General features: G+C 43.1%; 1 protein-coding gene and 1 non-coding gene across 6 annotated transcripts in view; both read left to right on the top strand.

The window, feature by feature from the left end:
- The window catches only part of Ttc3 (tetratricopeptide repeat domain 3), a 98,599-nt gene that overhangs the window by 52,040 nt on the left and 18,730 nt on the right, over nt 1-27,829 (top strand). For 4 of the 5 annotated variants that reach the window (XM_085685804.2, XM_085685807.2, XM_085685803.2 and 1 more), the window contains 15 exons: nt 283-403; nt 2,891-3,013; nt 3,681-3,782; nt 4,884-4,976; nt 5,467-5,531; nt 6,517-6,653; nt 7,395-7,721; nt 10,119-10,370; nt 11,437-11,483; nt 12,439-12,495; nt 13,525-13,595; nt 17,037-17,201; nt 20,106-21,132; nt 22,685-22,750; nt 26,455-26,604. In XM_085685804.2, the coding sequence (XP_085541930.1) occupies nt 283-403; nt 2,891-3,013; nt 3,681-3,782; nt 4,884-4,976; nt 5,467-5,531; nt 6,517-6,653; nt 7,395-7,721; nt 10,119-10,370; nt 11,437-11,483; nt 12,439-12,495; nt 13,525-13,595; nt 17,037-17,201; nt 20,106-21,132; nt 22,685-22,750; nt 26,455-26,604 (2,803 nt within the window). The remainder of the gene's footprint in view (nt 1-282; nt 404-2,890; nt 3,014-3,680; nt 3,783-4,883; nt 4,977-5,466; nt 5,532-6,516; nt 6,654-7,394; nt 7,722-10,118; nt 10,371-11,436; nt 11,484-12,438; nt 12,496-13,524; nt 13,596-17,036; nt 17,202-20,105; nt 21,133-22,684; nt 22,751-26,454; nt 26,605-27,829) is intronic. The other variant, XM_085685805.2, reaches the window with a different exon arrangement.
- LOC125393002 (U1 spliceosomal RNA) lies at nt 6,997-7,157 on the top strand. The gene has a single exon (XR_007229668.1). It is a non-coding gene; the product is annotated as a U1 spliceosomal RNA (small nuclear RNA).

Below are 27,829 nucleotides of genomic sequence, written 5' to 3'. Positions count from 1 at the left end.
TTTTAGAGGAAGTTTTACGGTATTTTTGATCTCTGTCTTAGCATGTGCCCACAACTTCTTTGTGGGTTTTTCAGAGAATGGAAAGTTATTTTAGTTTCTAGTTATCGTCTGGCCAGGGTCAGGTGTGTGTGGTATTCTGGGACAGACATGTGCTTCGTTTACATTACTGCAGCAGGAAGAAGCAGCGGTGTTGTAGGTTTGAGACCTTAGTGAGGTTTTCTGTTTAGTAAAATATTACATCACATCTCTAATGTCTTCTTTCTTCCCCAATTCTGGGTTTAGATTTCTTGAAGCTCTTAATCACTTTGAAAAAGCAAAGACTTTGGTTTATCGTCTCCCTGGAGTTCTAACTTGGCCCACAAGTAATGTGATCATTGAAGAATCTAAACCAGAAAAAATCAAGGTAAGTTTATTTGTTCTGCTGCTCTGCCCACAGCTCTGAGGGCAGACAGACCACCTGTGTGCTCAACTCACGCCTTCTGTGGATGGTTGTGTCCCTAGAGCAGTCCTGGGATGGGGATCGTAACCGATCCTGTTTTACACTGGGGAAGATGGAGTTGGAGGGTGTAAGTGATGAGCAGAAGATTAAGCAGCAAGGAATTTATAGACTATGTGGTACTTTTTTACCTAGGTGTCAATATGGCATTGGTATTTTACTAGCGCTATGGTAGTTATTAAGACACTGTGGTTATTGATACACTGTAGTTATTGGTACCCTGTGGCTATTGATACACTGTAGTTACTGATCCACAGTAGTTATTGATACCCTGTGGCTATTGATACACTGTAGTTACTGATACACTGTACTTATTAATGTGCTGTAGTTATTGATATTGTACTTGGCTGGGAAAACAGGAAACCAATGTCATTTCTAAGGCTATAAGGATTCAATCCTGCATCCAAAAAGACTAAACCGCATGTGAATTTTGTGAGCTAGGGCTTTACTTACGAATTCTCATATACACTTAGAACTTGATTTTTGGGTGAATCTTAAAAATCACACTTAACTTTTAAAAATCGATAAAAAAGATGAATAATTAAAAAGAAGACCGGACTTTAATAGATATTTCACCAAGAAAATACAAAAATGGCCAATTAGCACAGCATCAGTACCAGGGAAATGCAAATGAAAACCAGTAACATGCCACGTTGCATCCACTCGGCTGTAGCAGGGTACAGGAAAAGTAAATGTTAAAGTTCTGTAAAAATAGCCTGACAGTTCTCAGATAGTTAAATACAGAGATACTGCATGATTTAGCAGTTGTATGCCTCAGTATGTACAGAGAAAGGAAAGCATGCTCTCTGCAGAAGTTTGTGTGGTGTTCACACCAGCACAGTCTGTAAGAGCCTGAAGCATTGGTATCTGGATCCATTCCCATTGGCTAAGAGCCTAGTTGATTTTGGAGGGCTCAGGTTCAGTTCCTAGCCCCAGGTGGTGGTTCACAGCCACCCTTAACTCCAGTTTCAGGAATCTAATAGTCTTGTCTAAACTCTGGCCACCAGGCACACACGTAGTACATATACACACATGCACATAGCATAAAAACACAGAGACAGATTTAAAAATCTTTATAAAAATAGACTGAAGGGCCGGGCGGTGGTGGCACACACCTTTAATCCCAGCACTCGGGAGGCAGAGGTAGGCGGATTTCTGTGAGTTGGAGGCCAGCCTGGTCTACAGAGTGAGTTCCAGGATAGGCCCCTACAGAGAAACCAATAAATATATAAATAAAAAATAAATAGATTAAATAAATAAAAAGACTGATGGGGGAAATGGCTCAAGAATCTATCACGTGATAAATGGATAAATAAAAAGTACTGGTACATGTCACAGCATGGATTAACCTTGAAAACCTGATGAGGTGAAACACACACAAATTTGAATGTATTATTGTACTCTTATGTGAATTGTCTCGTGCATAAGTTACAGCTTAGTGAAGAGGTTAGAACAGAACAAAGCTTGTTAAGTTTCTCCGTCTTCATACAAGGCTGGGGTTTAGGCACAAGAGCCTACACTGCAAGCCTTTAATGATCTTTTGGGGGCTCCCGTAGAGGTGGACTAATCCTTCAGGATAAATAAGTACAAGTTCAGGGGGATTCAGAGGGCCAGGTAGGAGTGTGGATTCTAGATGTCCCTTCCTCCCCATTCTTCTAAAAGTCTTTATATTTTTGTTATGTTCCATAGAGCACAGAGTTTGGGAAAGAGAAGAGTATTCACATAGTCATTATTAGGCTCTCTCTAGCTTCCGAGCCCTCTTAATTCCTGAATGAGATTTCTATGAACTGTAAATTGTGAATTGTGCTTTGACAGTTACAGCAGTATAAAGTTTAGATATTGACTGAAATTATAAAAATATTTTGTAGTAGCAGACTGCTTGTTCATTTCCTGCCCACCCAGACCCGAATAATCACACAGAAACTATATTGGTTGCAACACTGCTTGGCCAGTGTCTCAGGTATATTTCTAACTAGTCCTTATATCTTAAATTAACCCGTCTCTATTACTCTGTGTATTGCTACGATGTTGTAGCTTACCAGTAAGGTTCCGCTGGGCGTCTGTTTCTTTCGGCAGCTACATGGTGTCTCCCTGACACCGCCTGCTCTCTGTATCTGTCTCTTCCAACCTGGTTATAATCTGCCCTGCCTTAGGCCAAAGCAGCTTCTCTGTTAACAAATGGTCTAACAAAGCCTAGTCCCCTGTTGTGTTTCATCCCGCCCACAATAATTTTTCCCCCAAACTTATATTGACTTTTTTTTTAAAGAAAAAAACTTAAGCATTTGTAGGTTATTCTTAGGCGGACCATATTTAATAGGAGAAATTCTTGAAATCACTAGCATTTTTGTTGATGGTTATAGCAGTATTTGTCACTTTTCATATATTTTGTTTTAGACGATGCTGGAGAAGTTCGTTGAGGAATGCAAGTTTCCCCCTGTGCCCGATGCTGTTTGCTGCTATCAAAAGTGCCGTGGATATTCCAAAATTCAGATTTACCTAACTGATCCGGACTTTAAGGTCAGTAATGAACTTGCTGTTTTGTAAAACTTCCTCAGAATTAATCCATACAGGATTCAGTGAGTAGAGGCTTACAGGGTCTTTGACGTGAGCACGTTTTTATGTCTCCTTCCTTCCCATTCCCCTAGACTTTTTATATTTTTATTTTATTACATGGAAACCCAGAGTAACCAAAGTAAATGACGGGCTGGTAACCTGAAAAAACGGCTAACTGGCTGCATTTTGTGCTCTGAAACATGGGAAATAAAATGATTATTTCCTCTGACTTGTTGCATTTTAAATATGTATAAAATTTTAATATGAGAACTTAAAGGCCATTGAAGTCTGAATTACCCCTTAGAGACCTAATTTAGGGCAAATCTGTGATTTAACTGAACGATGAATCTAAAGGTTTACTTACGAAGATAGCAGCTGCCCACTGTCCTGCCGCCTCTAGTTAGCAGGTCTCCAGCACTTGCTGTATCGGCAGGATAGTGCATCTTCCTGCTGTAGAAGTGAAGATGTCAGGTTCTCCAGTGCTGTGGAAGAATATCGCTCCATAGGGAAGTAGTATTCCTCGTTGGTGGGAATATAAGATCTCTAATTAGCTCAGTGTATGCTATCATGCATGTATTGGTACAGATGTGTTTTAAAAGCCTATTTTTTGTTGTTTTTTGTTTTATTCCAGGGTTTTATCCGAATCAGCTGTTGCCAATACTGTAAGGTAGAATTTCACATGAACTGCTGGAAAAAGTTAAAAACAACAACTTTTAATGACAAAATTGACAAGGTAAGGCATGAGGTTAGATTTTTGCATTGTGCTTGTGTATTGATCTTTTTCCCCCACTCTGGATATTGAGTTTATAAAGTTTTTACCAAATGCATATTCCTTCCTGGGCTCTATGGCGAGAATTACAATACTTTACACATGCTAATAACAAGGCAGGAAAGCAGTGTGTTGATGTTTTCTGTGACTGTACGGGCAGTTACTTAAGTTTAACATTTTGATCATTGTTACCAAAAGTAAACGTTTTAAGGCTTGGTTTTAATGTCCTTACCTTAAGTTATGCTCTGCAGTGTCTCCAGAGACTGCCCAGCACGCCACCAGAAAGTATTGATGAACATTCAAAGTCTCAAAAAGTCTACTTTCTCCCAAAATTTAAGAAACCAACTTAAGATGTATGTTATTTCTCTTCGGGGGTAGGCCTTCAAATTATTAAGAACATTCTGAAAGAAGGGATAGTATTACAGTCTAATTTGCATCCGTAAAATATACTTATGGTCTGTATGGAATTAGCCAAGAGACCCGTTTTCTTTTGAGGAAAAGGGGTTGTGTTATAACTTAGCAGTAGGAATCACTCAGGTTAGGTAGAAGGACATTGTAATACACCTGGAGAGAGAGCTGTGAGACAGAACTGCCCATGGGGTTCTCCCGCTCTCTTCCTGACCATCGTACGTTCTCTGGTTGTCCGGCTCCCTGTAGTGTTCTTAAACACAGATCTTTGCATTGCTTCTTACAGCTCACTGACAAGTCTGTCTCTGGATTATGTGCTTTAAAGTTTCCAGTTGTTGATGGGGGCTGGGTGGTGGCACCTCTGGTCTGTGTGCCTCCTCCTCTGTTTCTGACAGCACGTTGAAGAGTGGCCTTTTCTGTAATGTGTCCCCTGTCAGAAGGGAAAGGACCGAGCTACTGCTTAGCCATGGTTCACGTCATGTGAGCGCACTTTGCTTTGACTAAAGCAAGTCTTGCATCAGAACCATACTCAGAAGTGTACTCTTTGGGGTTGTTAGGACTTGCTGAAGGAGGTGCACACTGTGCCCTGTGGTTGTGACAGTGCATGTGTCTTGGTTTATCCACTGTGGATATAACCTTTCTCTTTTAAATTAAAAGGATTTTCTACAAGGAATTTGTCTCACGCCTGACTGTGAGGGAATCATTTCTAAGATTATCATCTTTAGCAGTGGTGGTCAAGTTAAATGTGAAGTAAGTATCTAACAAAGAAGACACTTCATAAGCTGATACAGTGTGTGGAGTTATGTAGTGTGGATCTCCTCTTGGAGTGAGGTGTTCTCCATCACTGATACTCACAGGGAGGAGGGGTTTACGTTTCAGTTTTATGGTTTTTGCTCTTTGTTGATTTTTTTTCTCTCAAACTTTTGGGTATTGGTGGGGATGTGGGCTTTTGGGGAGCAGAGGGGAGCGCCTTAGATTATTTTGAATTTAGTAATCTGAGGGTAACAGCACATTGAGTGGTTGTAGTACATTTATAATTTATGGGCTTTTCTGCTTGCTTATTATTTTTTAAAACTTCTTCCTAAAGTGTCTCCAGTTCCTTTTGGTATTACTTCACTAGAGCTTCTGGGTGGTTGTGGGCTGGGAGACCAGAGCAGCCGCCAGTTGAGCTTGGACGTGTGCTTCTGAGACTCTGTGCTTTATGTCATGGAAAATTGTGTTGTCTTTGTTTTATTTAAAGTTTGAACACAAGATCGTAAAAGAAAAGGCTCCTTCAAAACCTATTCTGAAACAGAAATGTTCTAGGTAAGACTTTGCACTTCTATGATGTCAGGTAAAATATAATTATATTAAATGCAAGTTATCTAAATTATGCTTTTTTAAAAGCTGTGCACACTAAAAAATAAATATTAAAAAATGATTTAATACATATTTAAAACTAAAAAGAATTAGACTAGCCTGGAATGGTTAAATACTAATGAAAATTGTTACTGATTTATGGTTAAATTTATGGCATTTCACATTGTGATTTAATGCTTGTTAACCGATTTGACACTTTGGTAAAAGTGGTATATTCATCCTTGGTTGTTTTAGCTTTAATTCAAAAGCCTTTTAAAAAAAATTTCATCTCTTCAGCAAACAGTTTGAACCAATAGCTAGTTCTTACCTTGAAATTCACAGTGTTTTCTCTCTCTGCGTCTTTGTTCAGACCAAATCATCCCAGTCATTCTTCTTTTCATTTTGGGCCTGCCACTTGGTTTCATTCTAGAAACTGATTTTTTTCTCTTTTGGTTGTATCATTTGTGACCAAGAAAAATAAAAGTTGAGCAGAATTATTTGTTGGAACTATTTCACGGTACCACATCAACCAAATTCTTACATTGTAGGTCTAGAGCATTGTTGGTTCATTTTAAGATATGACTTTAAATGAGAAGTTACACAGTGATCTTGCGGACTTATTCCTTTTGTACTGACCACACAGTTGTCCGTACACCTGGACACGGCATCCACGTGGTGTACTGACCACACAGTTGTCCATACACCTGGACACAGCACCCACATATTATTTGTTGCATTTTTAGACTGAGGTGCTTGTGTTTATAGAACAGCTTCCTCATTTTGACTGAATTGGTCTCACAAATTTCTGTATTAAGCAGAAATTGTAGGTCAGGTTCTGATTTAAGATAAAATCTTAACCTTATGGTTGGAGAATGTTTCTATGCTAGACAGAGGAAACTAGTTCACTAAGTTTATCAGAGATAAATGGTCACTGACTGTAAATGTCTCTCAGCCTAGAGAAGTTAAGACTGAAGGAAGACAAAAAACTGAAGAGAAAGATCCAAAAACAAGAGGCCAAAAAGTTAGCCCAAGAAAGAAAGGAAGAGGACTTAAGAGAAAGCAACCCCCCCAAAACCGAAGAGCCAGAAGGTACTCAGACGTGCGGGTCATGGAAACAGTGTACCTGTCTCAGAATACAGTAGGAATGTTCTGTATATCTTCATACTAATTTTTGTTGAGTTGAATATTGCTTTTACTTAGTATTTGAGGCACTTTGACTCCATTGCTTAGGTTGGCCTTAGCCATTGATGCAGAACTCACAGGCAGAGTGGGTCTTGAACTTGTGGTTTTCCTGCCTCAGCCTTCAAAGTACCTTTTTATTCTCTGAATTTTTGACTTAATTTGAACTTTCCTGCCTTTTCAGGGGTACTATTAAATATGTATATTTCAAATTTAATGTTTCCTGAGTTGATTTCAGTAGAAACAGAAATCAGATCTTACCTGCCAGGGAAGACACCATAATCCCAAAGTTGGTTTTTCCAGGGCAAGGCTTATCCATTGCCTCTGGATGTGCTGATCCCTCTGATTTCCCCAGATGTGGGAAAGCTGACTGCATTATTTGTGGTAGTGGGGACTGCATTCATGTTCTCCTCTGTTGAAACAAACAAAACCCAGCAACACTGTGCTCTACGTCAGTTGCTGTGCGTGCTGCGTGGCGTGCTTGCTCGGTTGTGCAATTGCAGATGAGTCCTGCTTATCCTTACCCTCTGTTCTCTCAGGAACTGTGGACGCTGTTCAGAGTTGTCCTGCTTATCCTTACCCTCTGTTCTCTCAGGAACTGTGGACGCTGTTCAGAGTTGTCCTGCTTATCCTTACCCTCTGTTCTCTCAGGAGCTGTGGACGCTGTTCAGAGTTGTCAGTTTCTTGATGACAGAATCCTGCAGTGCATCAAGCAGAACGCCGACAAGATTAAGTCTGGTATATTGAATACTTCCACACTTCTCAAAGAGCTGCTTTCTTGGAAGGTTCTGAGCACAGAAGACTACACAACATGTTTTTCTAGCAAAAACTTTCTCCGTGAAGCAGTAGACTATGTTATCAGTCACTTGATTGAAGAAAAGAACAGAGTGAAGACGCGAATATTTCTGCATGTCTTGAGCGAGCTGAAAGAAGTAGACCCCAAGTTGGCTCCCTGGATCCAGAGACTTAACAGCTTCGGTGTGTACCTTTACATTCCAGAGCGCTGTTATATAGCAGGAAGGGTGAATGCAGGCCTGTGAGCTCTTTCCACTTTGCTGTCTTTACTGTTTTCAATGCACGAGTACATTTTTATGTGGTTAAAGTTATCTTCCCACACAGGTGGTATTAGGTTATACTGTAGACAGATTGTAATGTGTTGTTTTAATGATGAGAATAGGAAAGGCAGGCTTAATCATGTGAGCTGTTTGTGAACGTGTGAGCTAAGTCAGAAGTGAGGGAAATGTGCACAGATAACTGTGCCCTCTGCTGTCAGTACAGCGGCTTCACTTCAGCCTCTGCTGAGAAACACAAATGGAAAATTCAGGTTCCATGAAAAAAAGCTTAAAAGACCAGTAAGTAGATGGGGCTAATTGCGGAGAAGTCTGGGAGTGTGCTTCAGCTGTTCTCACTCTGTTGTGGCTTTGTTCATTGGACTGGGAGAAACTTCCCTCGTGTGCAGGCTCTTTGCCAGAGCCACACAAGGACTATAGATGCCATGGTCTAACACTGGGTGAGGATGCTCTTGGCTTTATGAGGGCAATGTTTGGAAGGCAGCTGGGCAGGCACAGTGCATAATTGGTTAGCAGCAGTTGTTTAGGAAGGGAACCCTGAGGAAAGAGAGCGTTGTCTCTCAGATCAGTTTGGGGTGGAGCCTACCTAGCTCTGGCAGAGAGCTGGTGGTGTGTGGTGACTGCAAGCTTGGCGGAGCTGGAAATCTGAACACCCAGGTCTCCTTAGGGCTTTGTTCGGTTTTAGTCCCAGAAGATTGCTCTTAAATGATAAGATTGTCACTGGTGTCTATCAGATAAGCTTACATGATCTGCTCTAGAGGAGAGTCAGAGAAGTAGTCTTGTCTGTGCTATGCCCCAGATGCTAGAGGACCAGCCACTACTCTTTGTTGTGTGTGCATTATTTGGGAAAATCCAAGTCCTTCTGATGTAGTCCATGTTTGTTCTGAAGACAGTAAGTCTGTACTGAAGCTCAGTTAATAAAAACTCAGAGAAATTGGAGTTTATTTTGAAGATCCAAAAAGCAAAGCAACCTACCACTGACTCTTACCTCAACCTTAGTCCATAATAGTGATCCTACCTCCAGGAATCTCAGAATGAGACTGACTGAGAGCTGTCTCCTCCCATCTTACATTCCTCTCTAGGGCTGGGATTAAGAGTGTGCACCACTACCACCTGGTTTCTCTAGTGTGGCTATAGGATTAAAAGTGTGTGTCATTGCTGCCTGGTCTGTAAAGCTGGCCAGTGTAGCTGTTTTACTTTTCTGATCTTCAGGCAATCTGTATTTATTAAAATACAAGGGAAATGCCACTACAATATATTATAGTTTTTAGTTCTAAAGTGAGCTTAAGCTTTTATTCTAACCTGGATTAAAATACATTCTCTTACAAAGAAAATAATTTTCAGTTCATAGAATTTTACTTCTTTCTCACAAAAATCCATACAGTGGAATCACTCGTGTATGTTTAATTTGGAAGTCAATTTATTTGATCATTTAAAAAATGATGGAGGGATAAGTGGTTTACAAGAAAGAGAAAATTAGCATTGCATGGTGGTGATGTGTGCACTCACCTGCGGAGCACGAGCTGTCGCTGTCAGACTGGATAGGGAATGTGCGCATCTCACTGACGGTTAAACCTATATTGAAGGTGTGGGTCCTTGTGTTTAAGGATGCGGATTTCTCATAGCATGTAACTTCTGTCAGCTAAGTGTTTTGTCTAGAGGAATCAGCCGCCAGAATAATTTTACAAATGATATCTTGCTGACTTGATGCCTAGGCCTATGCCGAGGGTGCCCTTGAGGTATGTAGGGAAGCTGAGCTCACTTTGTTCTGCTCTTTGGAAGCATTTGTGAGGAGTGGGCTTCCTTGTCACTGATGTGGAGTTTTCGGGCTTGGAGGAAGAGAGCGAGGAGCCATGATGTTTTGGAAGATGAGAAACAAGTCTTGGACGTGTTGGAGGAGTCTGACCAACATAGTTCTTTTCAAGGCATTTGGGAAGATTTGCATAGTACTGACATCTTGTTGGTATGGAATGTATATAGGAAAACATTGTAAAGTCTTGGCAGTTCAAATAGAAATGAAAGTCAAGAATTAGTGAAAATGATGTTTTTAAGGGAATTTAGTGTCATCATATTTTAATATAGAACTGTTTGGCGCACTGTCCTCAGCTACTGAAGAATTGTTAGAGTTATCATCTTGGTGTTAGGTCTTGTTTGTGAAATGTATCATAGTTTAACTAGCTTATCAAGTATTTGAGTGTCACTGAAAAGCATGCAGACTGTAAATAGAGCTGCTTCCAGAGGATGTGGTGATTGGGGGTTCTGCTGAGGATTTGACTTCTGAGATTTGGACTGTATTCTGTTTCAGGCTTAGACGCCACAGGACCGTTCTTTACTCGCTACGGAGCATCTCTCAAGGAACTTGATTTTAGCATCATGACTTTTCTCTGGAATGAGAAATACGGCCATAAACTGGGCTCCATAGAAGGAAAGCAGCTGGATTACTTCTGCGAGCCTGAGTCAGTCCAGGAAGCCCGCTGTTTGATATGGCTGCTGGAGGAGCACAGAGACAAGTTCCCCGCCCTGCACAGCGCTCTGGACGAGTTCTTCGATATAATGGGTACGTCAGCAAAGCCAGGTCTGTGGTCTCAGTGTTACAGATTGGGGACCTACCGTACTTTAATACTTATTGACAAAAATAGTGGAGTGTGTGTGGCTTAAATGTTTGTGCTTTTTGCAGAGTGGGGTAGAGAACAATTCAGAGAGTCTTTTATTGAGAAGAAATAGGAAGAATACTGAGTACCTCAACTAAGGTCTCAGCCTTTGATCCTTCCTCTGTGAAGTCTGGGACAGGGACATTCTCAGGAGACTGCAGATGTGGAGAGGCGGAATTGGACAGCATGTGGGTGGAGCTCAGACAGCAGGGTGGGCAGAGTGGGTCACATAGCAGCTCATTTATTCTGTTTCTCTTGGGCTTTCTTCATCATTGTAATGAACTGGTTTGGTCTGTGTGGTTCTATTTTACTTAAAAATTTTAATACTAGAGTCTAAGTTAACTTTGACTTCCCATCTTACACTTTTATCTTCTATCTGTCCTTCCCTGTTCATCTGTTCTGTAGGCAACGTCTACATCTTTTTTCCATGGTCAGACTATTAGAGTAGTTGAGACTCTGACCACTGCATTTCTAGCATATTATATTGCCTGTAGTAACTTGTGTAGAAACAGTAACTCTTCTGTATGGGAAACATTTGCGTGGTGTTGCCTACGTGTTACGGTCCTGTCATCATTCCCTGCCAACTAAGCTCCTCTTTTAATGGAGTGACCAAGCCTTTCCCAACAAGGCAAGCCTACAAATCCTGTCCTTCCTGTCCTCCCTGGGCTTTTTCCCACAGACTTTGCTAGACTTCCAGTTTCGCCGTTGCTTATGTCATTGTGGCGTCTGAGTTACAGGAACTTTTTCTTTCCTTCCTTTCTTTTTTCTCTTGGAATATGGTGGCTCGAGGGGACTGTGCTGCTCTGGAGCTGAGTCCTCATCTACTCATTCAGTTTCCTCATAGTTTGTCAGCTGAGTTGTGTCAGAGTCAGGTGAAGGAAGAACACAGGCTGGGCTCCTAGGGGTGGTTTTGTGGGTATGTGAAGTACAGACTGCTGAGTCACCTCACAGAGACTTGTGTTCCCCCTGCAGACAGCCGGTGCACTGTGCTAAGGAAACAAGACAGTGATGAAATGCCGGTAAGTCCTTGAATCTCTTGGTTTTCTCTGTGTTAGACAAAGGAACAAAGGAGAAGCCAGGCCCGTGCTTATTGCTTCACGGGTAACATTCCAGACCCACACAGAGGTCTTCCCAACAGAGCAGTGTCGCTACACTACTGGAAATGGAGTTACGTTGGTAAAGAGGTGCCTGTCATGCGCAAAGGCCTGAGTTGCATCCCCAGCAGTGCCTAACTGGGCACGGTGACACAGACCTGCATTGCCAGCACTCAGGACATAGAAACAGGAGGACCAGACGTTCAAGGGCATCCTTAGCTACACAGTGAGTTCAAGGGCAGACTAGGCTTCATGAGACCCTGTCTAGATAGTCTTCCTAATCTTCAAGTTAATAAATGTTGGTTTTAGAAAGAGAAAAGGAAGAGTTCCTGTATCAAGAAAGATGGTAGCGTTTGTTCTGGAAGGAGGAGCACAGGAAACTTGTTCCCAGGACCCCTGTTGGTGTAAAGGGGGTGTTGTGGAGTCACGTTTCCTCAGAGACCGTGACTGGCTGTCATGTCTGGCCAGGTAGGGACTCTTCAGTTAAAGAACATGTTAGCGAGGAGGAAAAGTCTTATTTTCCAGTGGACAGAGGGTCATCTGTCCTTGGAAAGTGCCTTACGCTACTCTAAGGTGATAGGTGTTGCCAGATGTGGAGAAACAGGCAGCAAACTTAGGGAGGTGGATGCTGCTTCCTTCATGTTTCTGCCCTGTTTCTGGCCACGTGCTGAACGTCTGCTTTAACCAGAACCTGGTCTGATGCACTCGGCTGTGTGCACTGCATTGCAGATATGTGCAGATATGTGCAGATATGTGCAGATATGTGCAGATATGCCCACACTTAATATATGGCTAGTCAAGGAAGTGAACGTGCTTGACTTCATTGAGATTATGACTCTTCTGTTTGAGGATTCACTGATGCTCTTTTTCATTTTTTTAGTTTGGATGTATCAAGGTAAAAAACAAAGGCAAGAAAAAGAAGCCAAAAGATTCAAAGGTAAGGAATTTCTTCAGTAGTGATTCTTCAGTCTCCAGTAACTGTTGTGAATTTGTTAGTGAGAAGGAGCAGCTCGTGGAACAGTTTGAAACACCTTGTCTGAGTAAGCACATACGAGACTCCATGAGGGTGACAGCAGAACAGAGTGGGCAGAAAGGACCCTGGGTTCGTGTCTGGGCTACCCAGCACTTGTTATTCAGCTGCCGCTGGAACCCTGAAACTTGCTGGCCAGCTAGTCCAGCCTAAATGGGGTACTCCAGGTCCAGCAAGATACTGGAAAATGGCTGGTAAAGATACATGATGACAATCTGTGGCCTCCACACACATGCACACACATGTGCTTGGCCACCTGCAAAAACCCATCAACACACATAACCACAGAATTCACGCACTTACAGAAAAAAAAAGTTAAGAGCACACTAGCTAATACATGCTTACTAGAAATACCACTTGACTGTTACGAGCAGATAAGAATGTTTGTTTTTATGGTATCCAGAACTGTCTTCACTAGTTAAAGTGATGAATTCCAGCCATCCCGATCAACACCTTCAACAGATAAGAGACAGAAGAACATCACCTTAAATGTTGAGGGGAGGTCTACATGGCTCTAGTGTAGAGGGAGGGGCAGCTGGGAGACAGGGTGGGAAAGAGTGAGCCAGGGCTGGAAAGGGGTGCAAGCTACTTACCTTTGCATCTGTGACAGAACATGACTATTTAGTTACTTTGTTACACCGTTTACATTTTTTTGAAACTACCCTAAGTTTTAATTTTCAACCTATTTCTAGCTGTTAAAATGTATAATGCTATATTCTGTTTATGAGAAACTTTGAGTAGGTGCTTTCAGTATTCATGGTCGGTGTGCATGTATTCTGTAAATTCCCATGAATCTCAAAGGTGAGCGTTTTTAATCCATGGAACTCTAGAGTATACTGGGGTCATTCTTAAGGGAGAGTGTTTTTATCATTGCCGTAGAATCTCGGCATTTTCAGGGTGGGATAATCATTGCCACTTTTCCTTCTTTTCAACCAGCCAATGTTAGTGGGGTCTGGAGCAACATCAGTCACAGCAAGCAGTGAGACTGTCACCCCAGAAGACCATAAGTAAGTACAAGTTCCTCGGTAGAATGCAAGTGTTTGTACTCTGAAAAGTCATGCCACGCAAGACAGTGGTGGCACACCTTAAATCACAGCACTCTGGGAGTTTGAGGCCAGCCTGATCCACAAAGAGAGTTCCAGGACAGCCTCCAAAGGTACATAGAAACCCTGTCTCAAAAAAGTAAAAAAAGAATAAATAAATAAATAATAAGAGTCACTCAACTTACTACAGACTTGTGTTTCCTTCAGTCTTTCCTTCCTGCCTCCCCTCCTGTCCTTAGAGCTATGGATCCATTATGATAATCCTTACTGAGTTAATGGCATGGCTACAAGAATTATAGCCTTAAGAATTCATTCAGATTGTGTTAAAGTCACAGGAATATGAGAGCAGAGACTTGGGTAAAATAATTACTGACATAGATAAAACAAAAATACGTGCTAGGAATGTATGAAATTGACACATTTGGAAACCCTTTATTTTGAAGAACTTAACCTGTAAAATACTGAGCTGGAAGGATGGCTTAGTAGTTAGGAGCACTTGTTGCTCTTGCCTGATTCCCCAGCACTGACATGACAGCTCACAGTTATCCACCTTCCAGTTCTGAGGGACCTGAAGCCCTCTTCCGAGAGTACTTGGCACACACATGATGCGATATATATATATATATCAGCAAAACAGAAATATACATAAATAAATCTTTAAATTAATCAATTAAAAACCAAGAATCCAGAAATTTACCAAAACAGTATACCCCAAACTGAATAGCTTACAAACAGTGTAGCATTCCTCCCAATTCTGGAGCCTGAAGTCTAGTGTCAGAGAGGCTACCTACCTCCTGGTGCATACATGGATGGCATCGTCTTCCTGTGTTCTCACAAATAGAAGAATAAACTTTCCTAAACTTAAAGGCACACATCCTGTTTCCATGTATACCCTCATGACATCATCCCTTCCAGAAGGCCGCTCATCCTCACACCGTGACATTGGTGATGAAATCCCAGCTTGAGGGCTTAGACCATAGCCTGCCTTTACTGAGACTGACATGGACCAGTGTCTGTTCTAGGGCTTTAGACATGGAACTCATATAACCCATTCATCTGCCACAGGACAGGTGTGTTACTGTGTCCGTGCGAATGGACCCGGAGGTTGGGGCTTAGTAGGTTGGAGTGACTTGCCCAAGTATAAAAAGCTGGCAGATCACAGATTGAGTATTTAAACCACACATTCCCGTCTTAAAGCCCACGTTCAAGCTGTATGGTTTGTTTTTTATTGTTTTGTTTTGTTTTAGCGTGTTAAGAATCTAAGTCAGATTCTAAGCCTAAAAAGGCCCTTGCATAGAGGGGAGAGAAAATGTTGAAGGAGAAAAGAAAAGGCTGATGCTGGCAAGGATGGAAATAGTAAATAAAGCAGGACTGCAGAATCAGGCACGGCGGAACACCGATGGGGCTGGTCCTCACCTGGGGTGACAGTCTGGCTCACCTAGTGTAGGGTTGATATACGCTTACTTCCTGAACCAGTAAAGATGCTTCTCATGAACAGTCACGGTTTCAGGAAGGACATCATGTAACTTCAGACCCCTTCTGGGAGAGTCTACCAAATCAGAAAGCCATGGAGTGAGCTGGACATGGTAGTCTTAGCTCCCAGGAGACTGAATTTGAAGCTAGATTGAGCTACACAATGAAGTAAGTTCAAGGTCATCCTGAGCTACATAGTTAGACTCTGTCTTATGTGTAGACGCACACATATGCACGCGTGTGCACAAACACACCAACAGAATTCTCATTGCGTGCTCTGAACAAGGAAAGGTTATCAGGACCTCTCATGAATCGGTGAAAGATGAAATGGAAACAGAATTATGAATCTGAAAATCTACAGTCTCTAAAAGATCCACTGCTGTTTTGAGGATGACCATCTTGAAGTCACTACAAGGTCCACATTGCCTTACATGTGGGCAAAGCTAATTTTGTGGGGTAAAATCCCAGCAGGCTTCTGGTTTTAAGGGAGTTTGTGTTTTTCCAAGCCAAGGAAGCTGCACCAACGTGGCTGACTCCATCTGTCAGTGTGGAGAGTCTTGGTCTCTTAGAGCTGTCAAGGAAAGCTGAAGTGTGTCCTCACAGCCGTCCAGCTGTGAGGACGGCTGTTAGTGGCAGACACTTTCTCTGAAAGCAGCAGAATTCTTGTGTTAGCAGCATGGTTTTAAGACTTGTTAAAGCCAGCCAGGAGTGGTAGCACATGCCTTTAATCCCAGTACGCAGGAGGCAGAGTCAAGCAGAGTTTGAGGCAAGAATCGTCTACAGAGTGAGTTCCAGCACAGCCAGGGCTACACAAAGAGACTTGTCTCAAAAAAACAAATAAAAAATTAAAAATAAATTTTCAAAATCCCTTCTACAGCCTTGTGTTTGTGGTGGCAGCTCATACTTTAACAGTGGTTAGACTAAGGCAAGACTGCCATAAGTTTGAGCTCAGTCTGGGCTGCAATATAAGATTCTGTCTCAAGAGCAAAATTTTTTGATAAAAAATACTTTAAACTGTACTGTCACTGAAATGCACTCTGGGAAACGTCCACACGTCCTGGCCTCTGCCAGTCTGTCTTGTGCAGCTCCTCTGTTCTTTGCAGGAGCCATTTAGGCTCAGGCTCTGGCTCTGGAGGAGGAGATAGGAAAACCTGGGACATTTCTCCATGGATGCTCCTTAGCTTGGCCCTGCCTCCTTTAGCGTCCCCTTAGCCTGTCTCGAGCACAGAGGTGGTCACTGCAGAGTGTGGGCTCAGAATTCCCATTATTTGGTCTGGGTCAGTTCTGGGCTTGCTTCCTCCTGTTCTTAAGGATACCGGCTGACCTGGGGCTTGGTATGCACAGTGGAATGGCTTTGAGCTCCAGAGTCCCCTGCCTCTGCCTCCTCTGTGCTGGATTCAAGGCATGTTCCACCTTGCCCAGTCTTGCTTTTTCTGTTTAAATGGGGAGTTTGAAAATAATTATGCTCTTAGTAAATAGAAGAATTTACTCAGAGTGTAATAAGCTGCAGTGTTTCTTGGCTGTAACTGCAGATTTTAAAGTTTCATTCACTTGCTGTGTTCGGTGTTTTGCTGACCTATATGTCTGTCTGTGCACTACTGGCATCTGAGGCCATCTGATGTCCTGGACCCGGAGTTAAGGATGGTTGTAAACCACCACATAGGGGCTGGGAACCAAACCCGTGTCCTCTGCAATATCAACAAATGCTCATAACCACTGAACCAACTTTCCAGTCTGCCAGTTGTAGTTTTTCTATATTAAATTCTCTGGTAATAAATTTTTGTGGTATAAAAATGAGATTATTTTATTTTGATTCTTTTATTTTAATTACATATTTTTATAGGTTGATATTTTCCCCTATGCTCTAGTATCTTCATCTGCAATTAAATATTCCTTTCCAAAAATTTATTCACAAAATTGTTTTTAACCCAGCAGGCGCAATTCAGATTCTGCAGGCCCATTTGCAGTGCCCGACCACCTCAAGCAAGACGTCGAAGAATTCGAAGCTCTTTACGACCAGCACAGTAGCGAGTATGTTGTCCGCAACAAGAAGCTGTGGGACATTAACCCCAAACAGAAATGTTCGACTCTGTATGAGTAAGTAGCTTGGCTTTCCTGTGGCTTTCTTTCAAGACTGCCAAGGAACGCTCCAACCTGTTTAATTGCGTCTTATATTTATTATCGTGTTTAGCATTTGACGGACCTCTGGGGAGTGTGTATTCAGAACCTTTGCTGTTTATTTCCAAAGCTTATTGAGGGTTTTTGATTACTCGATTTAGAGTCCAGATCATAATTGGTTTGCCATTTTGAGCTACTGATACTGCTGTTTGCTTTTAAAACCATCCTGACAGGTCTGGTAAACCAGGCTTCCAGCATGGTCTTGGGGGTTCTGAGATAGCGTTTCACTAAGGGGCTCAGCAGGCCTTGGCCTCGCCACCCTGCTTTGTCTCCAGAAACCAGAGTTGCAGGTGTGTGGGCCCTCTGCCAGTCAGCCCTAGCCTCGTCTAACTGTGAAGTCCATGGCCCTCTGCCAGTCAGCTCTAGTCCTCTTTAACTGTGAAGTCCAGGGCCCTCTCTTACCAGCTGTCACACCTCGTTCCTGTGCCGATGGGTGTCCGCCACCTCACAGTCAGTGACAAGTCAACATAGCTTGGGGAATGTTGTCCTTTTCTTGGAAAACGGGTCCCAGTATGCTGCCGTAACTTCAGCTTAGGTTGTGACTGTTGAGTTAGGGTGAGAGAAAATCCGCTGCCTTGTCCCGCTGCCCTATGTTGGGGGAAGGGAAGCGTGCTTTTCTGTCTAGGTCACTTTTGACGTCAGCTCCTTTAGGATTGAAAACAAGAACGTGAAGGTAAGTGTGAATGACGGGAATAAAGCAGCCTAGTGTAGAGTTCAGAAAACTGAGAGGCCATGACTGTTCTGAGCATCTCATTAGTAAGTTGTATAGTACTTGAGTCTTTCTTTAAGAAAATAAATCGGGAGCTGGAGAGATGACTCAGTGGTTTAGAGCACTGTCTACTTTTCAGAGGACCCGGGATGTAGGTGCAGGTGCACTTGGAGGCTTATATCAGGGATCTTCTTTGCTTGCCCCTTTATTCATTGAGGCAGGGCCTCAGTTGAGCACACTGCTCACCTCCGAAGTGCTGGAATTAGAGGCGGGCTACCACACTCCTGGCATTTGCGTCCGTGCTGGGGATCTGGAAGCCAGTCCTCAAGCTTGCACACCAAGTGCCACTCCCTGACCGTATTTCCAGCCCTGCTTTAATGTGGGTATAAAAATGCTGCTTTGCAGCATGCTGTAGTATTCATTGTGGGGAGTAAAACCCTGTAGTCTAAGAAACAAGATTTAACGTGAACTTGCATGCACGTGTACGTTACTGCCCTGTTAGCAGTGGCAGTCCCATGGGCACTGCAAAGCTGATGTGGCTGGTGTTTATGTCCGTCTCCAAAGTCTCAGCAAGGGTTCCTGCTCCAGAGACCACGGTGACTCTTTTCACTTTATATTCCCTTAGCCCTGGGCTTGGGCACATTTCTCTGTAAGAATGATGGTTGTGGGAATAGTCTTAGAGCAGAGCTGCATTAACTGTGACTTGGAAAAGGACAGAAGTGTTTCAGAAACAGATTCTTCTGTGGGGAAAATCGTCTTGTTAAAACACATTAAAATGGATCCTGGGTGACAAGTATTTGGGGCAGCTGTGCTGGTAGAACAGTGTTGCAGCAGATGCAGAGGTGTGTCCGTGCATTTAGAGCACAGAACAGTGTCGTAGCGGGTGCAGAGTTGTGTCCGTGCATTTAGAGCACAGAACAGTGTCGCAGCGGGTGCAGAGTTGTGTCCGTGCATTTAGAGCACAGAACAGGGTTTTTGTGCTTCAGAGGGGCATGTAAACCTATTTCTAGTACGTTGTCTCTGTGTTGCATTGATTTGCCATGAAAGCCTTCATGGGGCCTGTTCCTTGAAAGGCCGTCTTAGTGGTTTCTGGTGAGCTGTGTGTATGAGTTGTATTTGACTCTTTCAGACTAAATACAAAATATTTTTGGAAGAAGCTACTTCTTTGAGCAAAACAGACCCAGATCTAGAATGAACAAGACCAGTTCACAAGTGCTGTGCGACCGAGGGCTCGGATCCTTTGGATCTGGGTCTGGGACAGAGTGGGTTATTAGTCAAGTGCGATGCATTTCAGTTCCTCTGAATGGTTGCATGTTTCTCATGAGCATTTTAATGGATTTATTGTCTGAAAATTGAATGTTTCTGTTTTTAAAAAGTTTGCTTTGGTGGCAAGAGTTATTTGAGGTTAGTGAACAATTATCTCATATTGAGATAAGAGTTTTTTAGTTTGGGTTTTGCCCCTTCTCATTTGGCATTTTCATTACTGGTATTTTTTTTCTGAATAAATTTTCTTGATTTTTTTTCCCATTATTTTTACATATATTGTGCAGTTATTAGTTGGAAGTTACAAAATAAGATCTGACTTTTTTCTTTCCCCGAAGGAAAGCATTAAGAAATTGTGTTCTCAGGGCAAGTGAATGTAATTGGAGACTACTCATTCAATTCCTGGCTGCCCAGACCCAAGTCATGCAGAAATTGTATTAATTGCAGCACTGTTTAGCCAAGAGCTTAGGTGTAGTCCTAGCTAACTGTAACATCTTAAATAAACCCATTTCTATTATTTTGTAATTTACCACAAGGCTCATGGTTTGTTACCTCTTGCTTCTTGGGTAGCTACATGACATCTCACTGACTCCACCTACTCTCTATTTTGATTTCCTGCCTGGTTTTACTCTGCTAAGCCATTGGCCGAAACAGCTTTATTTATTATTCAATAAAAGCAACACATACAGAAGGACATCCACATCAAGTGAATTTCTGCTTGTATCAATGATTTCAATCTGGATTTTACTGTTGGGGGAGTTGATTTCAGAGTAAAATACTTTTGCCTGGGGAATTAAAAAAAACTTAGTATTTTCTTGTAGTAATATAATGTAAATGTTGTTTGTCCCAAGTTACTTCTCTCAGTTGTTGGAAGAGCACGGCCCCTTGGACATGAATGACAAGGTGTTCTCTGAAGAGGATGAGTTCTTCCCTGAGGAAACTCGGCAGATGCTTGAGAAAGCAGGAGGTTTGAAGTCCTTCCTCCTGGGGTGTCCTCGTTTTGTTGTGATAGACAATTGCATTGCACTGAGGAAAGTCGCCTCAAGACTCAAGAAGAAAAGGAAGAAGAAGAACATGAAAGCTAAAGTTGAAGAAATGTCAAAAACAGGAGAATATTTACGAGTTAAACTACCCCTGAATCCAACTGCCAGGGAGTTTAAACCAGATGTAAAGAGCGCGGCCGCGTGTGAAGACATGATGTGCGCCGAGTCCCTGAGGCCAGCAGAGGATCTGAAGCCCGCAGTGGACTCTGACAGCTCTTCTGGCTCGGCCTCTGAGGACAGCAGGCTGGAAGTGGTCTCTTCTGACTCTCCCACCCCACTCTGTGAGGATGCACACCAGAGACCAGCCTCCTCTCCTTCCCCCACACCAGCTCCCGAAGATGCCAAACCAACATACTGGGCTCAGTCGCACGTGGTCACGGGGTTCTGCACATACCTTCCCTTCCAAGGGTTTGGCATCAGCCAGTCGAGGCCAGCGTACATAAACATGGTACCAAACCTGTCGCAGTTCACCGGCATCTACACACCTTTGGCCAGCATCTCCTCTGAATATCCCGTGCAGAGATCCATGCCAGTGGTGCCGTCTTTTGTAGCCAGCGACAGAGCAGATAACAATGCCACTGCATATTTCGAGGGTCACAGTTTGTATGCTCAGAATGACTCTGGTGACCAGGTTGCCTCTGAAACCCAGATCCTTGAGGAGCCTCTGGGAGTATTTGTGAAGTCCCAGAGCAGCTCGGCTGATGCTACTACAGCTCTGAATGCGCCTGACAGACACAGCAAGCATGGAGGGAGCTCCGACGGCCAGTGTGAAGCTTCTCTAGAAAGTACCTGTGGGGTGGCAGATGTTCCACTCGCATCAGTGGCTGCTGTGCAGGTGAGGCTTAAGGAGAAAAGAACATTTCATAGAAACATTTTCATTTCATTACCACTTTATGCGTGTGTATGTGATAACGTGTGTGGTAGTGCAGGCGCACACATGCCGCAGCATGCATGTGCACATTGCAGGGTAACTTTAAGGAGTCCCGTCCTCTCCCTCCACTGTCAGATCTGGGGATTGCACACAGGTTATCAGGCATGCAGAGCAGGTGCTTAGCTACTGAGTCATCTGTTGGTACCAAAGCTAGGTTTACCTTTTCACCCACATTATGTCTGTTTTACTAAAAGAAATAGTTGGCTTCATAGTGGTTGTGAAAACTTGGGAAAAAAAGTTGTAAACTAGGCAGTGGTGGCATACACCTTTAATCCCAGCACTCAGACGGCAGACGCAGGCGAATCTCTTGAGTTCAAGGCCAGCCTGGTCTACAATTCTAGTTCCAGGACAGTTAGTGCGGTATAGAAAAATCGTGTCTGAAAAAACCGGGAGGGAGGGAGGGAGGGAGGGAGGGAGGGAGAGAGAGAGAGAGAGAGAGAGAGAGAGAGAGAGAGAGATCCATTGATCTGTAAATACGAGCCCATCTGTAAGGCATCACAGGCACCTTTGTTGTTAAAAAGAAGTTTGGATGAAGCAATATATACTATGTGTTCCCTACCAAAGTTCTACACTGCTAAGAAATAAGGTAGAGCCAGGCATCACTTTCATGACAAATAAAGCAAAGAGGAAGGGAAGTACACACAGGCTGGCTGCAGTGACATCATCACACAGTGGGTGGGAAGTACACACATGCTGACTGAGTGACGTCATCACACAGTGGATGGGAAGTACACACATGCTGACTGCAGTGACGTCATCACACATGGGTGGGAAGTACACACACATGCTGACTGCAGTGATGTCATCACACAGTGGATGGGAAGTACACACATGCTGACTGCAGTGACGTCATCACACATGGGTGGGAAGCACACATACATGCTAACACAGTAGCCTCGTCACGTTGACTCCTGCAGTGTTCACAGCAGAACAGAAGTCCCCCAGTCATCTATGCTGCCTGCTCCCCAGAAGATAAAGAGGTGGGATCTGAGAGTGTGGCTCACTGGACGAGAACTTGCTTAGTGTGTGCATAGCCCTAGGTTCCAGGCCAGTCACTTAATTAGTAATGAATAACTGAGAAAGAGAAGCATTTGGGCTCCCCGTGCCAGGTCCTGCAAATGTGTTTTGTGTGAGTGCGTTCCTAGCCAGCATGCACACAAGTCCGTTCTCTGTCATGTCTTTTTGGGGTGGCTTCACTAAGGTCCTAGTGGAGTTGTGTTCCCATTAAATTTTCTGCTTTCTAGCAAGCTTGGGGGGAAAACGTTAATACTACTAAGCAAGTATTAATTTTGGTTATACTCTAAATAATGTTTTCCTAATAGTTTTTATATAAAGAAATACCTAAATCGAAAAAAATTGGAAAAATTGTGGGCGTGTTTTAAGCTGTTGTTCAGTGGGCCTACTTGACTCGTCTAGCTGAGGTCCATTCAGTTCTAAGCCGTTGTTCTCCCCGTAGGTGTCTCGGAGTGTCACACACCAGGGGGTCAATACCGAGCCATACGGGCCTTGTGAGACACAGCAGGTGAGTCAGAGTGTGTTAAATTGTTTAAATATTTTATAATAACATATATGGATTGGAGCTAGCTAATTCCCAAAATTACTGTGGACTAAGCTTTAGACTGCAACAAAAGCTGGTTTTTTGTTTGAATTTGAGAAGCAGAGGCAAAGAAAAAGATTGGATTTTGTTTCCCTTTGTGTACTAATTCAAAGGATATTGGCTTTGTTTTAAGTGGTGTGATGAGCATGTATTAGTATATAAATGAGGTTATTCACATGACTGACATCCAAGATGCCAAGACTTGAGCCCCTTTAAGAATGGGTCACTTATCGTTCTTAAAGGTAAAACATCACTACTAGTAGTTATTATTGGTCTGGAATATTAGCTATTAAAATTATGTATGAGAAAGAAAAAAAGGAGATGCAGTTATCATTGTTTATGGAAATTAAGATGAATAACTGAAAGGTAATTACTTAAAAGATATTTTCCATATACTAAGGCCAACTTACTAACTTGTAAGAGAAAATATCACTTTTTAGTGGTAAAAATCCATTTTAGTTTAGCTAAGCTGCCATTGAGAGACTTAATGAAGAGATGAGTTTTGTCTCTTAATTCAGGACAGTCTCACTACCCATGTAAACCTAAACAGGTTTAATAGTTCGGATTGAGGCAGACAGTGAGTGGTGCACGCCTCTAATACCAGTGTTCTGGAGGCAGAGGCAGGATCTCTATGAGCTCAAGGCCAACCTCAAAATCCAGCTTAAAGTAACAATAAACATTTGCCCTGTCAGTTTCTCTTGGTCAGAACTTGAAGCTGCTTGGGAATTCTGGGTCTGGAGGAGTAAATATTCTTCATTCAAAAAGGGATTGCAAGTCAGCTAAAGAGACAGCTGGTCACAGAAATGGGAATCAGCACAAACATACAAGCCACAGTAAAAGAAATGCTGATGGCTTTTAGACATTAACAAACCAATTCCACATGCATAGTTCTGAAAAAAGTAAAATTCAGCTTCCTGGAGAGAGCACTGTGGAATTGCCTGCACCGGATAGGTGTGTGGGAACCAGTGAACAGGTGACCGCAGCTTTCTGGGAGGAGTGGATAGGTGTGGGGACCAGTGGACAGGTGACCGCAGCTTTCTGGGAGGAGTGGATAGGTGTGGGGACCAGTGGACAGGTGACCGCAGCTTTCTGGGGGGAGTGGATAGGTGTGGGGACCAGTGGACAGGTGACCGCAGCTTTCTGGGGGGAGTGGATAGGTGTGGGGACCAGTGGACAGGTGACCGCAGCTTTCTGTGAGGAGTGGATAGGTGTGGGGACCAGTGGACAGGTGACCGCAGCTTTCTGTGAGGAGTGGATAGGTGGGGGACCAGTGGACAGGTGACCGCAGCTTTCTGGGGGGAGTGGATAGGTGTGGGGACCAGTGGACAGGTGACCACAGCTTTCTGGGGGGAGTGGATAGGTGTGTGGGGACCAGTGGGCAGATGTCTAAGTATTTTTTTTTTGTTTATAATTTTAATAGCCAAAAACTAGATACAATTTAAAGTTCTACCACTGGTGGCTGAAATGCGTCGTGTCCATGTATTGAAATACTGTGTTTAACTAAACAGCTGTAGCTAAGTAGACAGAAATGTATTGCTCATGCTGTCTAAGCAAGACCTTAGTAATTCTCATAAACCCAAGGGCATTTACATTATTTTAAGTACATGTTAGTAGAAATTATGAGAAATTGAAGATCAGCTGCATTCATCTTATCCAGGCTAGGTTTTTCTTTGTTTTTTCATCTTTTTCATGCAGAATCTTACTATGTAGCCTTGGCTGGCCTCAGATTCATAGAGATCCACCTTCCTCTGCCTCCTTAGTGGTTTAAGGTTTAAGGTGTACACCACCACACCTGGCCCGTGCTAATTTCTTGGTGTGCAGCCTTACCTGATCATCTACATAGAGTTAAGTGACATCTTGTAAAAGACGGAACCTGGTTTTAATGTCTTCTGTTCGTACCTGTTAGAGGATTATAACTTGTTTGCTCGTTTCTTTACAAGAACATGTGTCAGTTTATTCAATGTCTTAATTGTTGCTTGCTTCTCATGTCGACAGTGCTGTAGTGAGCCGGTCTGTTTAACACAGTGTACATTCAGTAGATGGGCTCCTGGTCTGTCTTTGCTTAGGACTAAGTCAGGTAGGCTCTGTTGTTCAGTCAGCCGGCACTTCGCAAATGCCGTGTTAAATTAGTTCTCAGTTTCAGGACTTTGAGACAAGTCGAGGACTGGTGACTTTGCAGCCATGAGACTTAGAATCAAGTCCTCAACTCCTGTTTGTTTTCTGGGACTTTGAGAAGTGCCCACACATCTCTCAAAAATATTTTGACCTATAAAAGGCGAAAAACACATATTTCTTATTAAAATACGAGGAATTTTAAATATAGTAACATAAAGCAGCCATTTAATGCCCCAGCTGTCTCTCTTGGTGATTTGAATGTAGAAGTAATCGATACGCCATATTCACTGTGATTCTTTTGCCAAATCGAGAGTAAAGCAGAGGTGATCAGTCTTTGCCGTCCAATTCTGCTGTGTGTCGAGTAGGTGTGACAGTTTCCCTCGTCCATGGTGCCAAGTCTCAGACATAGGCACTGGTCAGTCTGTTTATGCTGGCTGTAATTCAGTGTTCTAATAAAGTGTATAGTTTTGATGTCTTGATTCCTTGTACTTTTAGTTGCAAAGTGCTGCAGGGGGGTGGGGTGGCACACAAAAATAAGTTGTTCAGGGTGGCTCAGGTCTGTGCCACCAGGATTGACTTCTGCAGCCTGACTGCCACAGGGGCGGTGCTCCGCTTCTCCAGGTCTCCCTACCTCGGACACACTGCGCTCCTAGCTGAATGGAAGCTTTTTAAAAATGCTACATAAAGTGGCATGTGTTGTTTGTCAGCATTTCATAGGTCAGTATCACAGTTTGCTTTTCTCGGTTCGGTTTTAAGCTAATCATGGTAGATAACAGAAAACAGTTCATTGGTAACAATTTGTCTTTTTAAAGTTACCAGCAAGTTACCATTTGAAACACTTAAGAGTAATAGCAACACTAATCTATTCTTCTTATTTGTCTTACTAAAAACAGTTCCTGATGTTAGAGAAATATTCAAATCAAACTTTGATCTAATATATCACCCTTAGAAAACGAATTTTCAGAACTAATGATAGTTTATAAACTGAGGTTTAATTACACATTTCAGTAGTAAAATAATAGTGTCAGAGTTGACTCTCCCAGAAGGTGGTAGTTCATGCACCTTTCATCCCAGAGGCAGGTGGGTCTCTGTGAGTTCAAGGCCAGCCAGGGCTACACAGAGAAACCCTGTCTGGGTGGGGCAGGGGGGCACGGGAGAGAAGCTGGCTGGCTTTTAGAGGTTTTAATTTTTGTATTATTATAACATTTTCCATATAAATTTTACTTTCTTTTTTTTTTTTTTTAAAGATTTATTTATTTACTTTCTTTACAGTATTCTGTCTGCATGTCTGCCTGCAGGCCAGAAGAGGGCACCAGATTTCTTTACAGATGGTTGTGAGCCACCATGTGGTTGCTGGGAATTGAACTCAGGACCTCTGGAAGAACAATCAGTCTTCTTAATCTCTGAGCCATCTCTCCAGCCCCCTAAATTTTACTTTTACCAGCCTTTGAGACAGTTCAAGACAGATCAGTCTTAAACAGCTGCTAATGATTGCCTTTGCGATTTACTCCTAGGGGGGCCTTTCCCAGATTGAAAAAGAGTACCACCTGTTAAGAGACCAGCTGAGGGCCGCACGTGAGAACTATGAGCAGATAAAACTGAAGAGCTCAGAAGAGACCCGGGATCTGGAAGAAAAGCTGAAAAGGAATGCTGAGGAAAACAAGGTGATGCTGGCTGAGACTCTCCTTGTTTGCATGTGGCGAATGAGATGTATACGAGTGTGAGCGCCAGTGTTCTTGTAGCTTGCACACTGCCTTTAAGACAAGGACTGTCTCATTTATCTGTAACTCCTTGTCCTTAACTCTCCAGTGTTTTAGGTCCCAGGACGAATTCCTAAGGCAGTGGCACCTGCGAGTCCTAGAGTCGGGTTTGCTTCTGTCCTAATAGTTCTGCTTGGAACGACTCGGAGAGCACGTGCATTACTTAATTTCACTAAAGTTTCGTTTGCTTATCTGAAATATTTGAGGAGTAATTGCATATTTCCTGGGTTTACTTTAACACGTGTAAAACTCTGGTACCCAGTGAAGGCTCAGGAAGTTGTGATTCCACTACTGCCCTTCATCATCTTCCTAATAAATGTCAGAGGAACTGATGGAGTCTGTGCTGTACTAGAGTCCGCTGGAGCACCAGGTTTAGATTCTGTTAGCTGAGATTGACCGTCAGTTACAAACAGTGGAGTGGTACTGGTTAGGGAAAGCCCGGTGCTTTAGTGGGGCAGTGAGATCACAGATGTGAGAGAATGCTGTGCTTCCTTTCCATAAAGGGAACAGAGATACTAACCCGTTTAAGAAAAATGTTTGAAGGAAAGAAAATCTGAATTAACAGCTGAAATAATACATTAAATACTAGAAAATTAGCTTAATGTGACCTTAAGTGGGAAACTCTTTGTCAGGATTGAAGATTTCCCCCAGAAGGAAGGGGTGGCTGGTCAGGGGGGCTTTGGTAACGCTCCCCAGCCTTCTTACACACAGATGGAGCTGGCCATGCAAAGGATGGGAAGAGGTAGCTGTTCTCCTGTGTGTCTGGGGAAAATAAAATGGTAGAAACAAAGTTTAAACCTGCTCAGCACATGACACATGGGATACAAGCTTGAGTAGACGAGAGGTTTGGTAAATACAGCTGCAGTGTTGCCTTGGGAAGGTTTGCACTGTGATCTCCGTGACCTCCTGTGTGAGTGACAGGCAGACTCGGGCACATGGGCACTCAGGTTTTCGTTTGAGACAGAGACCTCTCCCGCTTCACAAACTGGCGGTCAGACTTGGTCCTGTATTCCCACAGTGCCTCAAGCCTACCGTGTGCACAGTGATCTATTCTCTGGGGACACAGTGTGCCCAGGGCGGGCAGTGACGAACAGAGCTTGGCCGCTGCTCTCGTCTGAGCGGGGCTCAC

Source organism: Myodes glareolus, chromosome 2, assembly GCF_982192425.1.
Source record: "Myodes glareolus chromosome 2, mMyoGla1.1, whole genome shotgun sequence".
Classification (NCBI taxonomy): domain Eukaryota; kingdom Metazoa; phylum Chordata; class Mammalia; order Rodentia; family Cricetidae; genus Myodes; species Myodes glareolus.
The sequence above is the reverse complement of the archived record's forward strand: the minus strand, read 5'-3'. Positions and strand labels throughout refer to the sequence as shown.